The 18,952-nt window shown below is 31.5% G+C and overlaps 1 protein-coding gene across 1 annotated transcript in view; it reads left to right on the forward strand.

Annotated features, from left to right (window-relative positions):
• The first annotated feature begins 14,217 nt into the window (after positions 1 to 14,217).
• LOC106121546 (protein embryonic gonad) overlaps positions 14,218 to 18,952 on the forward strand; it is a 39,733-nt gene continuing 34,998 nt past the window's right edge. The window contains exon 1 of the mRNA XM_013317256.1: positions 14,218 to 14,295. Within this exon, the coding sequence (XP_013172710.1) occupies positions 14,218 to 14,295 (78 nt within the window). The remainder of the gene's footprint in view (positions 14,296 to 18,952) is intronic.

The raw sequence follows: 18,952 nt of genomic DNA on the forward strand, positions 1-18,952 counted from the left end.
ACAGCTAAGGCAGCATATATCAGGTTCTCGATTGGCCGCCGACTGTCCGCCTGTCCAGATACTGCTGGCGAGAAGCCATAAAATTGCACCTACGAGAGCTTAAAGCAATGGACCGGCAGGTGATAGCGCAGGACAGGAAACATTGGCGATCTTGCGTCGGAGGCCAAGACCCAGTTAGTGTCACCGCGCCAGCGGAATAAATGTGAAAGTGACTCTCATCAACTCCTGACGATTGTGATTAACAAATAGAGAAAAATATCCGTAAAAATGTCAAGTACTAATTCACTGCCACTGTTTAAATAATTCGGTGTTTGTCTAAAAATAGTTATGTAGATAAATTGAAATAGAAAGTGATTGAAGTGTATGAAAATATATTTTTTTAAAGTAGCAAAAAATAACTTTACTTGATGTTTAGCCAAACGAAAAAGACTGATTTTCTTCAGGGAAGTTTTTATACGGTATCACTTTCTCGGATTCATAGAAACCTTAGGTAGGATTTTATGGCTTACCGTTGGTTTCTGACATATCTAGACAGAAAAGAGATAACAATATGTTTCAAACAGGAGTATTGGTCTCGGAAACCAGAGGTAAAATACCTTCTCCGTTAAAAATTAAACGGATTAAATAAAATGCATTAACCTTTTAAATGTGTTGGAACAACTAATAATTATAATAAGAGTGTATTAAAATTTTAAACTGCTATCAATTTTTAAAATTTCAGTTCAATACAAAATAATTCGTTTAACACTAAAACGCTAAGTATTTACATGAGTCGGTACTGATCGCGGCAGAGGTTGATAAATGACCCATAATTGTGTTCGTATATCGGCGTTACGAGAAAAATTACCGAGACACGTTTAAGGAACAGATATCTGTATCCGAATCTGTTTTATTAATGTAGGGGTGTGTCTCAGTACCTCAGTAGGGCTGCCACATTTAAACCAAGTTAATTCCGGGCTAGATGGTTGCGATATTTCATTTCTTTACTTTTTGTGCCACTGATCTTGAAGTCTCGATTATTATACTAAACAAACAAGCCTGTGTTAAATATCTAGGGTTGCCACTTCTATAATTCAGAGTTGTTAGTTCTAGATATGAGGTTCCACTTTCTATAATAATTTAATAATTATGCACAATTGTTTACTTTATAATGAACTAACAAGAAGAAAAATATCACTAAAATGTTAACAAATTTAATTCATATGATTTACGCTAATTGGATTCCCAATTTTTTTCTTTTTTGTTAATAAATGGTTTAAACCAGTAACATTGGCACATTATAATAAATAATTTTTATACCACCCACCGGACAATGTAAAGAATAAATCACGTAAGTTTTGAAAAATCGATTCTGGAAATCGATGGTGAGACAATAACTGATATGGCGCTTTATCAGTATAACGGTGCCGCGTAACTCATTAAACGATACATCGAATATTAAAATCGATTTTCCTCGATCTTACGAGTAATTGTGTTTAATATAGTTCGAGGTGTCGATGTAACGAGATATGGGTCCGTTACTTGCAAAACGCAGGTGGTCGGGTGTGTCTTAAATGAATCGATTCGCAATGAATCGATGATTTCGTTCCGATGTACTTTGACAGATTGTGGCATACATTATATATTTCTTATAATGAACTCGATTTTACTCTTTGAAATATCGCTCGGTCGAATTTCGAACGATGATTTTGCTGATTTTGGATCTAATTTTAATACGGATCGTTTTCAGCCATGCTGTGAACTTCGTTAAATAAGGAATGTAAATATAATTGTATTTAATATACCAGTAAAAAATACGTAACCGATTTACTAAGATTGATTACATACAAGTTATTAAGAACATAATTTTCTCTTCTCATATATTTATTTAAGAATCGAAATGCCTTGACCTTAGGGATAGTCAAAGAAAATAAAGCAATAATACAAGCTTTTTTATCTTTTCTTATTTTAGTAAAATAACTGACAATTTAAAATTTTCTTATTATTTAAAACATTTCCTTTTTTGAAACTCTGTTATCTTTACCAAACATTTATAGGTACGTTTTAGTATTGAAGAAATTCGCAACTTAACAATATTAGGTTGTTAAAAAATATTGTAATTAAAAATATATAATATATATTATAATAAACAAATAATTAACTAAAATATATTATTAAAAGGAGTCCCTTTAGGCAAGGTTGCGAAGATACTGGCAGCGTTCCCCCTTTGAATAGCTATACTAATTCTTTGTCCGAGTTAGCTGCCAGTTCTTCGGTCCTCTGTGATGTCGATTAACTTTTTTGATATTTCCTTAAAAAACCTTGATTAAAATACATATAGTGTTGCTTTTTGGTCTTTTAAATGTTTACGTTTTAAAATAGTACTGAACCCAAACTGTCAACAAATACTGTAGCTTTCGTCCAAGCAAATTGCGTTACATGAATTTTATATCGATATAAACACTTGAACGATTCTCCGGTTGACAGCGAACATAAGTGTATCTGCGAAGCGTATAAATAATAAACGCAATAAGATTTCACCTCCTTAACGAAATGTCACCACGCACTAAAAGTCGTGTTTGGAAAACGTAAATTGCGCATCAACAAATTTACAGAACCCAACCGTTTGTTCCATTAAGCCGTTATAGTGTCGACTTTAAAATTTGTTAGCTTTTCACACGACGCGCAAGAGAATGCGGCTTTAGGATTACATGTTGCGGTTGTAATGCGGTTTTTAACTTAAACGTGTTTAATAATTTGAAAATTAGATATTATAAGCATCCTAGCTAAACTGAAACAATGAGATGGAAAGATTAAAGAGACTACGAAAATAATACTGTTAAATTTTAACTTTTTTAAAATGTTACAGTATTTTTAAACTTGTATTATATAAAAAATATTTTACTATTATGTGTTACTGTCATAGAATTAATTTCCAAATGTGCGAAAGTGATCACGCATGCTACTTATTGCGGTTCTGCCATTTTCGTGTTGACAAACTTATAACCATTGAGCATAGACCTCCAAATGTAATAATAACACTCTTATCGCTTTGAGATTAGAGTCGACTTTCGCCGTTGTGAGAGGTCATGTTTATTGGTGAGTGAAATTAATTTGTTGTTTTAAATTGTAACCGTCAAACTGCATCTATAGTTTGGACATGGACGGAATATGATAATCAATTTTAGTACATTAAATAATTGTCATGATGTGTGTAAATACTATATAAATGTTATGTATTTTTTCGCATAATAGTATTCATTTATATATTATATTCATTATTTACTAATTAATTTGACAATTTTACAATTAATGTACAATATTTATAGACGAAATTAAAAAATATAATCGACCAATCATTTAAATCAAAATATCGTCTGCCCTAGAGCTAAAATTAAAATTCAATAGCGCGCACTTACGACCAAATTAATTGACAGTTTTAGTAATTAAATACAATGATTTGTGTGTATGGAGGTCGTTGTATGCAAGTATCAAGACGCATAACTCCCCTACTATTGTGCTCTAATGACGACCTATCATTAATTCGTTTATAATTTGGTAGCAAATACACGTTGATATTCAAAGATTCTTGGCTACTGTAAGTGTTGCAGAATATACCAATTAAATAAATTAATTAAGAGTTTTAACCTTTAAGAACTGCAATACTGATATGTTATATAATTTTAGTGATACTAAAAATACTTTCTTAAGTACATCTTACTAATATTATAAATGCGAATGGTTGAATGGATGGGTAAGGTATGTCCGGAACGGCTGCATTGATCTCGACATCATCATTAGCTCACTATGCGTCCCCACTTACGACTTGGAGTCTACCCTAAGTTAAGGGTGACTAGGCTTTAGTCAACCACGCTGGCTCAGTGCGGTTTGGTTGACTTAACACATATCCTTGAATTTCTTTGCAGATATGGTCAGGTTGCATCAGGATGTTTTCCTACACCGTAAGAACATCGGATAAATGTACATATGTAAATCGGAAATCGAAAAACACATTGGTACATGGCGGGATTCGAACGTAGGATCTGTAGGTTACAAGTCAAGTGTTAAAACCCCTAAGCCACCGACGATGTCGGCATAGGCTACTTAAAAAGTTTGTTTTTAATTCTACGCGGATGGAGTCGCGGGCGACAGGTAGTGTTTATCTAAATTTAACAAGCTGTCTAAGCGATAACATAGTTAAAGATCCGAAAAGGGATAGATCACATTAATATTTCCTAACGAAATTTTATGATCCATTAAATAATAATCCCGTCGTAAAAAATAATAACTCAAGAATTTATTAATAAAATAAATTAAAATACCAAATAAATAAAATCGTTGACTTTCGCTTATTAATTCCTGTGTTCGTGAGGAATAGCTTTCGGTGTTCGGGCGTCTTCGGATACCCTCGGGCGGTGTACGAAACTCACATTTTGATTAATGAATTTTCGTATTCGAAAAAATGACGAGTTATCTTTTTTTTTCTCTTTACTCGGAAGGCGGTTGAACCCTTTTTTCGGCCAATGGTAATTAGCGGTGATTGAATACTTTCACATATTATTTTTTTGGAAACTTTTTTTTTAAGTTAAGTGTCATCTCTACCTTATATAGAGTGGAAAAGACTATAAATATTGCATATTGCTTCCTTGTGCCCAATTGCTTTCTTCCAATATTTCTGTGTCATCGTTTAATTTATAATTTGGTACTTTTTAAATGTGATTAGATAGATTACTGTAATTTATTAACTTACCATTTCCAATGAAATGTAAAATTGAAAATAAAATATCCATTTAAAAATTAACTTCATTGAAATGAGACGAAATTTGTACTTTTTTTCTCTTAATCAAATTAGTTTAAATCTCCCTTTATGTAGATAAGTGAAATCTTCATACAAAACACAGTCCAAATACCATTTGTAGTTTGTTTATTCTCTTTAGAATAAATACGAATTCAAATTGGATTTTCAAACATCGTTAAATCCAATACATTAACAAGAGCAAAAATTCTTAAAAGTTTTCTATTTACATATGCAAAGTCTCGTCTCCTAAGCAGGTCATAACCAATAGCCTTATTATAACGGAATAGAGTCTATTATTGAAACGAAAAGTTCCTAATTATTCATTTAACTAGTGCATATAACTCGGCGTCTAGTATTGTACGTTGACCCTTAAAATTTCAACGGTCCATTTTTGTTTTAAGAAAAATTCTAATTAGTATTTTGTTTTTAAAGAATACCAATATTAACAATGGAGTTTTATTTACGTGTGACGACTGATGTTAGAATTTGGAGCGTAAACCGTGAAATGACCCATGTGAGTTAGGAGTCCGTAAAGTATAGCAAATTACTTATGACTTCGAAATGAAGTCAAATATTTAGAATATTTAAACTAATGTAGTCAAATATTTGACTACGTTAGGTTTAGTCATACTATAATTTGCTCTACATATGATGTAAAAAAGAAAAACATTTTTAGTATATTATTAGCTTCAAATTTTGGATAACTTACATTCCAATTACATTTCGCAGTGAAATTAACTAAGTTAATATAAAAAAATAAGGCTATCATGTTATAATTTTGTGCATAAAAATAAAAGAACACAAAGATGTAAGTTATCCAAAAATAAAATTTGATCCCTGAGTCAAAAACCCATCCAATCAGCACTGTCTTATCAAAAACTCAACTCTGACAGGAGAAAAAGGTAAGATATGAAAATTAAATAAACCCAGATACAGTTCTCAATACCGTAACAAGAATTACGAAGGAAACGTTCATTGATTTCGCACGAAATTTTTAAAGGCTTTTATTCGCTTGTAATACAGTATGTAATTACGATTTGATAGGCCTCAGAGAAGGCGGGGCTACATTTACCTGTCAACACTTTCCCTCGTAACGTACTGGCGAGAAGCATTCCAGCTTTCAAGTATTCAGGCATCAAGTTACTTGGCTAAGAAGCTAAATGTAATTGTTTTAAATTCGTGACTTTTTCAGTTAATACCATCAACGAAAATTTTAAAGTTATCCTTTGTAGTTAAATGTCAATTTAAATTGCTCCTAGTTATTTAGGGTGTAGTTAATTTTTAGTTGTTATTGACTCTTGTTCGATGCAAAAACTTGGTGTATTAACCTTTGGACAAATTGTATTACAACGCGGACAAAAACCAAATTAATGTTTTGGATATGTTTAGTTAACAAAATGAAATTGTGCAAGCCTCAATTGTGTGATTAAATATCAATTTATTGTAATAAAAGTCAAGGGAGTTAAAGTGGGAGGTTCTGAGGCGGGCGACCCTCTAATAAGGTCTTGACAAGTTTCGTATATGTTACGAACATCTTTAATTATGTATAACTAAAACATATTTGCTTCTAATGAATTTACTTTGTCAAAATAAACCTAATATTATAAATAATTTGACTACATTGGCACTTGATACTTATCCACTATTGAAATTCTCGGAAAACACCGTGAATTATGAATTGCTATCGAAATTTTGTTGCTATAGTTATGAAATTTGTAATTAGAAAACTTACTAAAAAATTGAGTATTTTAGTTATGATGTTATTAGTGTATTATAATAATTACATTACATATGTAGTCTCTTTTTTTTTCACATCATTTTAAGTTAAAAGTTCTCATATTTATAATGATATATAATCTTGCTAATATTATAAATGCGAATGTTTGAATGTGTGTATGGATAGATGGATGTTTGTTTTAAAGTATCTCTAAAATGACTGAACGGATCTCGATGAAATTTGGCATAGATATAGAAGATAGTCCGGAAGAACACATACGCTACTAATAAAGATTTTTTTAATTCCGCAGACGAAGTCGCGGACGTCACCTAGTATTATTATAAATGATAGATATAATTAACTGAGTTTTAAATACCTTGAATTAATTTATAATAAATTGTTGATGATTTCAGTGAAACTGTAAATATCTCTTCATTTCTTAGTTTATAATTAAAAGTTTATAATCTGTGAATGTCTTCATCAATGGAGACCGCTCAATTATAGATAGTAATCGTTAATACAACGGAAAATCGAAATTTAATTGAGAAATTACCATACGCAAAGCTAACATATTGGATTTCTTAAAAGTCGATTTAAATTTTTAAAAAGCGACAATTTTATGATAAAAGCTTAACGACTCGTCCACGTAAATTGGTTTAATTGGCCGACTATTTGACTCGTTGATTGAGATGTCAGAGTTCTTGACAACTTTATAAAGATGCTTCTTTAAAATTTCCTTGAAATATTTTCTTCGTTTTACATCGTCTCGAAATATTCGCGTTATCAAAATTACATTGCTTGTTACATCGACAAAAGACTAACGTCTTTCTTGTATTCGCATAAAATTGCAGTTTTAACAAGTTGGATATAAATTTAACGTTAAAAGGCTTTATACTTATATCATAGAAAAGAAAAAAACAAGGGCTAAAGAAGAAAAACCGCTACTACAAAAGTAGTAACAACAACACAACTCACGCCCGTATCCCTGTCGGGTAGGCAGAGACCATAGACCTCCAGTTGGTGCGATCCAGACACACCTCTCTTGCTTCTTCTATAATACATTTATACATCAATTTCGTGTGCTCTTAATAAAGTACTTACAATTTTTTATTTCCTATTATTCGTCTAAGTAGAACGGATCTTAAGTATTAAGTTAATACTTAAGTTGTAATGTTTCAAACGAAATCGCTATATTTTCCGCGAAAACATACATTAATTACGTTTACCCTTTGCTTTATCAAGAATCGCCATTTAATCCTTTAATGACTTTTTCATACACCTTTCGCCAAATATGCGCTTGGTAGCCTACTATCGATGGATCGCGTACGCCCACTCAAAATTTATTGTTATTTCCGAGATGCAAAGAAACTGGGTCGCTTTTTAGCAGGTGGAAATGACTCTTGGGTACTATACTTTCCAACATTAAAATTATATTTCTCTTATATATTTTACATTCAACTTATGTAAGATACTTTTACATAAACTGAATTATTAACAAATCAAATGATTTTAGTTAGTTTTAAAGTCCAATCAACTCAACTACTCGTTACTAAATTTTGTATGAAAGAAACTTAAAATTTTAGTTTATAATGCATTCGATGCTTTCTTATCTCATTTAAAATAAAATAATATGGTTATTCACCATTTATTTAATAAGGCAAAAATAATTCAAAGCGTACCCGCGAGCTACAACATCGGAGCACATTTAGCGAAATGACCATAGAGAGTCGACCATCACTCCACGTGTCTTAACAGACAATTTCCATTCTTGATTTCAATCAATTGTGAGTCGAGACATGCAAAGCGGGATGTCACCGCTACTCCATCCATGTTTAGTCATGGACTCCTTTTATGAGCGACTCCATTCCTTTCTTGTGCTTTTATTTCGATTTTAGTCGCCGGTCCGTCGCATTTTAGATTCTAGTGCGAACGCTTTTGTTATTTAGGTGACACACAGTGTGTTCTCTTGAATATGTTTACTGATAAAGTGTTTTACACGAACTTTAGAACTTAGATTGCATTTTATGGATAGTTTGAATAGTTTTACTACAAGCATCTTTTGTTAACCGTTAAAGAAGAATTTAACCGATAAATTCACTTTTCAGTAAGCTTATAAAGTAACATTTTAATTTAAATAAAATAAAGAAACAAAAAAAAACAATTGATAAAAAATGTTATGATATTAAATACCCAAAAATCGGATCGTATGTCGGACTTTTGAAATAATAACAAGAAGTTTTATGTCGCCCGTATGGATCGTCTTTGATATAATCAACAACATGTAATCTCATGCAATACATCACAAATTACTTAATTAAACAACGACACTCGAAACATAAGGATCAGATAAAATTATTAAGATTGCAACCCAAATTTCAGACTTTGATATATCATTCACTCGTTCTTTGATATATCATTCGCTCTTTCATTCGTTCAATACACGAGATGACCAAAGTGATAAGATCATCTCGATTTATAAAATGCGTCTTTGACAAGGAGAATCGATCCTTAAACATATTAAGGCCATACTTTTAAAACATTTAAGCTTATACTCAGTCCTTTCATCAACTAACATGTTTACGATAACTAAAATATGTTAAAAACAATACAATAAAATATTATCATTAAATGTAATAATATTAATATCTTTTTTATAATAAAACTAGCTGTCGCTCGCGAATCCGTCCGCGTGGATATATAATATAAAAAAACTTAATTAGTATAGCTCAGTTGTTCTTTCAAACTATGTTTTATACGTATGCCAAATTTAATCGAGATCCGTTCTAGAGATATCTTCAAACACCCATCCATCCATCCACATCACATCCATCTAAACATTCGCATTTATAATATTAGTAGGTTAAATAAAAAGCAGCACTTCAAGGCATAAATTCGAAACAATAAAAAATTAAGAAATGAATAAATAGTATCCTATGTCCGTCTCCTGGCTCTAAGCTACCTCCTCACCAATTTTCAGCCATATCGGTAAAGCCGTTCTTGAGTTATAAATAGTGTAACTAACACGACTTTCGTTTATATATATAGAAATCTTTGATTAATGTCGAAACGTTCATTTTAGGATTTTATAAGTATACTTTTTATTGTGAAATACATATTCGGTACACAAAACAATAATAACATTTTAAAAGTTGTTTAAAATAAATGTTTTAACTCCAATTTAATGTCAACAATTATTTCTTTTTAAATGTCTTTGTATTTTGTTTCGATGACAACTATATTTTTTAAAAAGTTTATATATTATGGCTATTAAAAGACAGGAGTGACTCACCCTTTTCTTTCAAATTGTAACTTAAAATATTCCTTCTCTCTCTCTTAATTATATGATAATTAATTTTATTTCATGAATTAATTGGTAAATATAATTTTATTTTTAAACATAGTGAGGATGACTAGAAAGATTTTTCATAAATATAATATATTTTAGTACTTCTTTTAGACATATTTTAGTATGAATGTATGTACAGCAAATCAACGCTAATAAATAATTTTACTAATATTATAAATGCGAATGTTTTAATGTATGAATGTATGGATGCTTGTGATTTGGTATCTTCAGAAAAGTAGAACATAGTCTGGAAGAACATATAGACTTCTAATTAATTTATTTTAAGTCCGCGCGGATGAAGTCGCGGGCGATAGTTAGTATAGCTATAAATAATGCGTTATTTCGACAGTATTTTAGCCCACAGGCCTCGCGCAAAGGAAGCGTGCGCAAACAATCCGTCATCGTCCTTCCTTTAAGTGTAGTTTTTTATTTGCTTTACTTCTGTATATTTGTTTTATTATTTCGAAATCTTGATTTACAAATTTCGTGAGTAATATCAACAAATGATATTACATTTTAATAGTTTCTTAGTAATTTAATTTTAAAAGCGGATTGATTTATTACGATTACTTTTTTTTGTCACATACGTTTACTTAATTGTGGTTTTACTATGTTCTAGAGTTATTCTGTTACTTATCATTTTATAAGCTATATTTATAAATCTAGATCTATGATTGAATAGTTCAAATGATAGAAATTACTTTACTACTTTTAACTGTGATGTTAGTTTAGATCATCATTATTATCAGCTCACTATCCGTCACTTAAAGACTCGGATCATACTCTAAGTTAGGTGTGTGTGTGAGGCCGTAGTTAACTGACTTCACAAATATCTTTGAATTTCTTCTCAGATATGTGCAGGTTGCATCACGATGTTTTCCTTCACCATCAAAACATCAGATAAATGTACATACTTTTAGACATTATTAATTACAATCCTTTTGCGGGAATGACGTGCTTTTGTTACAAAAATTAGTGTCAGAATGAATCTGAGGGGTTACAAACGTCGACATTTTAGTGAGGCTAGTGTTGACTCAATACTTTCTCATTTTCGGATTTTGTTCCTAACAATATGTAAATCGAAAAGCACATTGGTACAAAGCGGGATGTGAACCTAGGAACAGATTACAAGTCAAATGCTTAACTCTTGAGCCACCGGAGCTCTAGGTGTTACAATATTTAAAATATAAATCATAACAGTCGCGAGCACAGTTTATATAACACATAAAAAAACTACAAGTTGTGAAAACTTAAGAGTGCGCAGTCACGCCATCCAGTTAGCCGACGACGCAGCGTGTCATTATCTCAGCATTTATTTAATTTTTGTAAAGAAAATATGTGAACTTGTTTTTTAACTGGACGAGGAAATCGGTTTAGTAAAATACACATTGTTTGCACGCGATATTTTAAAGGAGTCAACTCGTCACTATCGTATACATTTTTACAATGAATATGACAAGGATAATATCTCCTCATACAATTCTGATAACTTTTGACTCATTATTTAAATAATGTTAAAAATTCACAGAATTGAACATATAGGTAAAACAACAAACAACAGTGGTAGAGCCCGCTTTAACATCTTCGCACGAATTGGCCCGGCTCACCCGGTGAAATACCACGACCACACAGAAGACAGGCGTCAAGTGGAAGCAATTCCGCGTTCTGATGAGTGTGCGTCCCAGAGGCTTAATTTAGTCCTCTTTTCCTTCCCACCCTCTTTCTTATAAGCAAGGGAACATCAAAAACAAAGGACATCTGTTAATGACCCAGAACCAGATAATGGCGAATATGAGTAACAAGGAGGAAGCTAAAATAAACTTTTACTACTATCATAAATGCGACTTTGGATTAATAGGTGTTTGTTAGAAGGTATCTCCGAATAGCTGTATAGATTTCGCTAAAAGCCCGCATACAAGTAGAACATATTCTAGATGAACACAGTCTACCAATGAATTTTTTATTCCGTGCGAACGGAGTCGCAGGCGTCAACTAGTACTCCATTAAATTTTTAAACACGTAAAGGTATATCAAAACGATACACTTACAGCGATGAGTCAGCATTTGTATCGTTACGTAAATCAAATAAAATGACTGGCGCGTCGATTGACCCGTTGTACTGTTATGTGATGAACTTTTTAAATTTGTTAACAGCGATCTTATTTAAATATTTTAATATCATGTTTATTTATTACCAAATATATTAACGTGGAAGAATTAAAATATTCATTTCTTATAGAAAGGGTAACGAATAAGTGGGAGTTTTGATGGTATTTTGAGGTTAGAACTTATTTCATAGTATTTCTTTTTTTTATATCAGTAGGTGGCAAACGAGCGAGCGGCCACCTGAAATCGCTGAAATAGCGAAGTGACCGTTGCCCATAGACACATGCAATTGCATAGGCGTTGCCTACCTTTAATCGACGGAGGAGAGGATGCACAAATAGAAAATATTTTCCCTTTCCATGCATCCTCTCATCCGGAAAGTCCACTTCCACATCCCATCCTTTCCTTATAAGAAAGAGGGTGGGAAGGGAAAGAGGACTTTATAAGGCCTCCGGGACGCACACTCATCAGACGAAACGCGGAATTGCTTCCACTTCACGCCTGTCTTCTGTGTGGCTGTGTCTTGATGGCTAGTTACTTTTAAAATTTGAATATCGAAGGCGCTTATGTTTTGTGAAACATAACCTAAAAATTCCGCAACTTTTATTTGTGTTAAACATCTTGTTGTTGCTCTTTTGTTTTTAAAAAGAGAATCACAAGAGTGTGGTCGGTGGACCCAATAGTTTATCTTCTGCAAGATATAACTTCTAATTGTGAAAATACTGACGAAATTCGCTGTTTTGATGCTTATTTTACATATTATAAAATAATTAAAGGTAGGAATGTCGCATTTGTCGCAAAATATGCTCCCATTGATAAAAATGTCAGTTATTAACAAGTTAATCTTTGTTTGATGGATCGACTACTTAAACATCGTATCTCATTTAACTTATTTCTTTCTTTATAACATTAAGATGTAATTATAAAAATTACATTTCCTCTTAAGATATTTATATCAATATTAGCTGTCGCCCGCGACTTCGTCTGCACGGAATTAAAAAAAAAACAATAAGTAGCCCATGTGTTCTTCCAAGCTATGTTCTACATCTATGCAAAATTTCAGCGAGATCCATGCAGCTGTTCTGAAGATACCTTTAAACAAACATCTATCCATCCATCCAAACATTTGCATTTATAACATTAGTAAGAAGTAAGATTTAAAATACATTTTGAATGAAAATATTTTTACATGTTATAAAATAAAGAATTTTAGATGAAATTTATACGAACCTAGATCTAAAAATATATCTTATCCTATATATACTCGTATTAAAATGGTTTTGTATAACAAAATAAATAAAATTTTCGTTTATGTCCATCTTAAATTGATTTCATTTCATATTGGTGACTGTTGTTGTGTATTTAACATTTTTAAAGTACACAGAACCTAATTTTTGAGCATCCAACTTTTATAATCATAACACTTGAAGTTCGTTTCTTGTTTGAATATCAAACAGCATTGGGTTGTTTATTCGACGTAGTATAGTGCTATTCAAACTTTATGGTGACGACACGAGACGCAACACTGAACAGAATTTAACTGACATCATGTTAAATAACGCATGGGTTTTTGAGAATTTCTTTTGCCCAGAGAGGACGCCACTTTCGCAAACATATCTCAATTATAAGCGGTTATAAAGTTTGAACTTTGCAATATTGTAGAATGGTTAGGTATGTTGTTTGAACATTTTATTCTTATTATACTTGATAAAAATTGTTCGATATTTTTGAACACAAAAAATAAATCGGAATTTATCGATCGACATTAAAATTCTAATATAAAATTAGTAAGTCTATTTTTTCAATAAAGGGGGGGGGGGCAGTTAAGTAATTTATTTATTGAGTTGTTATTTACAATAAAATGATATATATCATAATTATACAATGCAAATTTATATAATATAATGCTTGTTGAAGGTCACACTATGTTGGCTTCCGTTTACATTATATACTTATATTAGTTTGTAATTTATTTATATAAACATTATTATATATAAGTACAGACACACGTCTAGTATGACTGTGAAGGGGTACACTGGTAGAGGTAGTCCTAAGAAGAGAGGGATTACGTGAAAGATGACATGATTAAGAAGGGGATGACGCGGGAGATGACGGTAGATAGATTGATTTGGAGGACGGAAATGTAGTGCACCAACCCTAGGTAGTGGGACAAGGACAGAGTGTTGACGATAATGGCGATACCCATGTCATATTAGGGTAGATATAGATTAAGGTTTTACTTTTTTTAATAAATATTTTTAATTGTTTCAGATGAACCAGCAATGTAAAGTGTGCGGGGAGCCTGCTGCCGGTTTTCATTTCGGTGCATTCACGTGCGAGGGATGTAAGGTAAGGATACATAAGTTTTATTATGTAAAATTATATACACAATATGAAACACAATACTTGTCACGAACCCATTCAGAAGCTTAAAATTTCTGTGTATTAAACATGTACGTAAATTAATTGAATATCAATCTCGAAATTTCTCAATTTTAATACGAGTATTTTTTCAAAGGTTTTTCGTTTATAAATAATTAATTTTAGATATTATTATGAAATTATAAAATGAAATTAATTCCAGTTTGATACCTTAACGCGTTTTTTTAAAAAGAGTCTTAACAGACAGACGGACGGACAACAAAATGATGAAAGAGGGTTCCGTTTTTTTTCTTTCGAAGTACGGAACCCTAAAAACAAGTTCTATATAGATGTTTCGAAAATTACGGTTAACTTTCGAAAACCACTTCGCTTATATACGTAACCTTTTGGGACACCCTATAGAAATTAGAAAATATCAAACACACTGTAAAGTCTCATACAAGTCTCACAAAGTATATTTAACTCAACGGTTATTCTACAAAGTTTTATTACTACAAATTGTTCCCCACAAATTATTGTCTGATGTACCAGGCATGTGTCACCCTAGCAGTATTTTTACGCCAACATGCGAATAGCCTGTGTGCAGAAATTTGCAGCCGCTAAGTGTTACGATGTATACAAAGCTATTTAAACACAAGACGGACAGTTGAATGGCATTATGCAGAATGAACGCATCCCATACGATATAAATCATGTTGATCGTTGAAAGAGGTCGGAATATTTAGATTCCTTTACTAAAGACAGATATCGGCAAATTTATTTGAGAAATTATCATTGGTTCTGTATATTTTATTTATTTTGAAAGCCCCAAACAATATTTAACGCTTTTGCATTTGTTTTTTTTTCACTAAATTATACTTCAAGTACCCAATAAAATACACTTTAACCGTTGGTTTCTGAAGTCAAAATCTCTGTATGAAACATATTGTCATACCTGTCTTTATCTTTGACAAAAAAGAGACAACAATATAGAAACAAGGATTTTGGTCTCAGAAACCCATGATAAATAGAGTACATTTAACGCATAAGAAGCGTCAATAGCCTAATGGTTAAGGGTACGGATTTCCGATCACGAGGTCGGGGGTTCGAATCCCGCCATTTGACTATTGTCGTAAACCATATCCTAGCACAAGCCTAGAGCTTAATTGGAATGGTAAAAAGAAATATTAGTGAATTTACAAAAAAATCAGCTAATATTTTAAATTAAACAAAATATATATTCTAAACTAATCATGCGTTAATTACGTGATTGCGTCGTTTACTTTATCCAGTAATTCAACCCTAGGTTTAAATTCATTCGCAATGTAATGCTTAAGTTTTATCGAAGCGTATTTCACGGGATCGTAATTTACACAATTATCGAATATAATGGCGTCTCGTAAATTGTATATCGCAGGTGTTAAAAATGAATGTTATCCGAAAAAAAAAGTGCTAATAATGAGCCACGACTCTATATAAAAAGGGCGCAAACAGTAATTAAGATTAATTTCTAATAAGTAATTCATATTATTAATTTTAATGTTGTGTCATTCAATTTATGTTTGATAAATTAATTAAATTGAACAAAGGTAAATAAGTATAGCAGAGTCACTTTACTAGGTCACATTTAACATCTATCAGTTTTATCTTCAAAGTGAGCTGCTGAAAAACATCGATTAAAGTGAATGAATCGATTCGGACTTTACACAAATGTGAATCGAATTCAGTTGTTTGGAAATATTCATTTTCGTTCGATTTTTTTGTAACATCCTTAGTGTCTGAAAGAGTTGACTAACGCAATATTGTAACAATGTTCAATTGACATGATTATAAAATGTATTCGATATTTTAAAAAAATTAAGTTTGAAAAATTAAAAATTAATTGTGTTGTTCTAAATTCAAAAAGTTAAACATTCCCGCCGTTACAATGTTAGGTGGTTTGTTTTTGATGAAGTGTCAAATGTGACTTATGTAAAAAAACATTTTAATATGAATAGCAAACTTCAATCGTTATGTAATAAAACAAAATGTCATTAACTTGTATGTGGATTTGCATATAGAACAGTAAATATTGAAGGCAAAATGCAGTTCTATACATTATTATCGAATTCATAATTAATATCGGTCACATGTAATGTCGCGTGATTGATGACATGAATCCCTATGGAGGTATTACGTGTCGCAATAGAAATTCTATTTGCTATTGAATTGTCTTATGGTTTCAAATTACAGGAATGGTGTACACATTATATTTTAACGAATAGAATAAACATAAAAGTAATAAAAATATATTATAATTGATGATCGAGACTAAGTCAGAGTTGATGATTAACGCCGTATGATTTCCTAATAAAGGGCCGACCAAGGCCTTTCGATGGGTTGCGTATGAACGGATGAATCGAAATCAAAGAGAAAATAAATGAAATTCACTGTTAGGATATTTATATTTTATATTTAATAGAGAAATTTGTTATATATATACATATTTTGTTACATTTAGTTTTAATCTCCAATTTTCTTTTGCTAAATCAAAATAATATTAAGAACAATTGCCTTCAACAAAAGGTAACACGTAATAAGTGAGTCGGGGCGGCGCACAGATAGCGAATTGTCGTCGCGCGACCGCCGCAGGCAATTTGCTACCCGAATCAATTTGCCAGCTTTTTGTCGCGCGATAATGTCGGCCGATTCAATTTTCTGTTAAGTGCGTTGAACGCGCCTCCCGCTGCACTTGTTTTGCGATAACGGACCTCGAGAACTGGACGCGATGGCACCGAGACAAAATTATAAAATAAACCCATTATAATGCGCACTAATCGCTTTAAAACACGTGCGTTGAACGCGCGTCAAACAATAACGAGACAACAGCACATAGCTCACTCCAAACTGAAATTTATAGCTATTAAATAAAGTCCTGTCACGAATTAAGTACTTAGGCTAAACTACGTAAATTCATACAATCCTCATCACTATGTTTCAAAGTTACATTCAAGATTTTAATAATTTTTATAAAGGATGCTTTATTTAGTAATTCTGTAATGAGATTTCTATACGAAACTAGCTGTCTGCGTTGAATAAAGAAAAACTTAATTAGTTCCCGGCAATTATTTGATTATTCCTCACATTTTAAAACTTCCCTAGACCTCCACGAACATTTCAAGACCAAGATAAGATAAATCTGTTCAGCCATTCTCGAGTTTTAGCGAGACTAACAAACAGCATTTGATTTTTATATATTACAAAACTTTACTCTTAATTTACAACATCCTGTACAGTTTTAAGGGACTTGTGCAATACGCGTTTTACGCAAAAAGCTCGCGTCTGATAACGTAGTACACTTCGCTTCAATGGAATTATACTTAGGAGAAGTTTTATGAATAATTGTAATAGCTAAGCGGCGGCGAGCTTTGTACTTTTACGACTTTAAAAATCATGAGATTGAAATTTTATTATCTATTTACAAGATTGAATTCGTCTTTCAATGTCCACAAAGATATCTGACAGTAAAGTTCATATAGATTTTATTATGTTTGTAAGGTTTTATTTTGAAATCTAAAACACAAAAAAAATTAGCAATCAATCGATTTGTATTTGAAATTATGTGATCTTCTTTCTATTGGTTATGCTGAGTATTTTTTTGCATCTGTTTTTTTTTTCAATATTTTAAAAATATACAAAAAGTAGCAACCGTATAATTTGACGTCAAATCACTTTTTACCATCAATTTTCGTTTAGTGGACATTAAATAAAACAACATAATAGAAATTTGCGTTAAGTGTTGTTAAAAGCTTTCTATAGTTAAAACTGACGTGTAATTTAAGCTAAAAAAATTAATAAAAGGCTTCCGTGAGCTGCTAGAAATTTTTAATTAATTATTTTACGTATTAATTTTAAGGAAAATAACAATATAAATTTTGACTGCTACAACCGAAGACGTTAAACGGTTAAGCAGTCCATAAGTCAAGATTTATGAATCATGCTGTATTACGTAATTTCAAACAATAATGTAATTAGTAGCTCTCAGCGTTATTAAACGCGGCTTTCATACAGTCTAGCGGCCGCGGCAGTGGAAATCGAACAAGTGACTCGCGCGTGGCCAGTCTCAAGTGGAAAATGGATTTAATTAGTCACTATTTATAGTTAAGACCTGACTATAAATTTGACAGTGATTAAGGAATCAAACGAATTCGGAAAGTCGTAAAACTATAAATAAAGAAATTCGCTATGGTTTTCTTGTACTAATTGTTGTTGAACTTTAATAAATCAACTATTTTAATGGACAATTTTGTAAAGAGCTATTTTAATTTAATTTTTTTGATAAAGTAAAGTAATCTAGATACAGTTTAACTAGCGATTATTTTTAAATCATTAAAATTATTTTGTTATATTATCTGTGTCTTTAGTTTTCTGATGATTTGTGATTTTTTTTTTAAATTTTCGTAGCGATATTCTTTACCTACTATGGCAGCCATACCTTCAAATCATTTAAGCTTCATAAAAACTCTATTTATAACCATCACCTACAACTTACCTTTTTTTGAACGTATTTAACAGTGGTACAGTTCATTTGAAAAATTTATTACAAAAGTCAATTTGTTGATTAAATTTTTAACATAATTAACAATTTATTCAAATGTATTTAAAA

Source organism: Papilio xuthus, unplaced genomic scaffold (assembly GCF_000836235.2).
Source record: "Papilio xuthus unplaced genomic scaffold, Pxut_1.1 DF826945.1, whole genome shotgun sequence".
Taxonomy (NCBI): domain Eukaryota; kingdom Metazoa; phylum Arthropoda; class Insecta; order Lepidoptera; family Papilionidae; genus Papilio; species Papilio xuthus.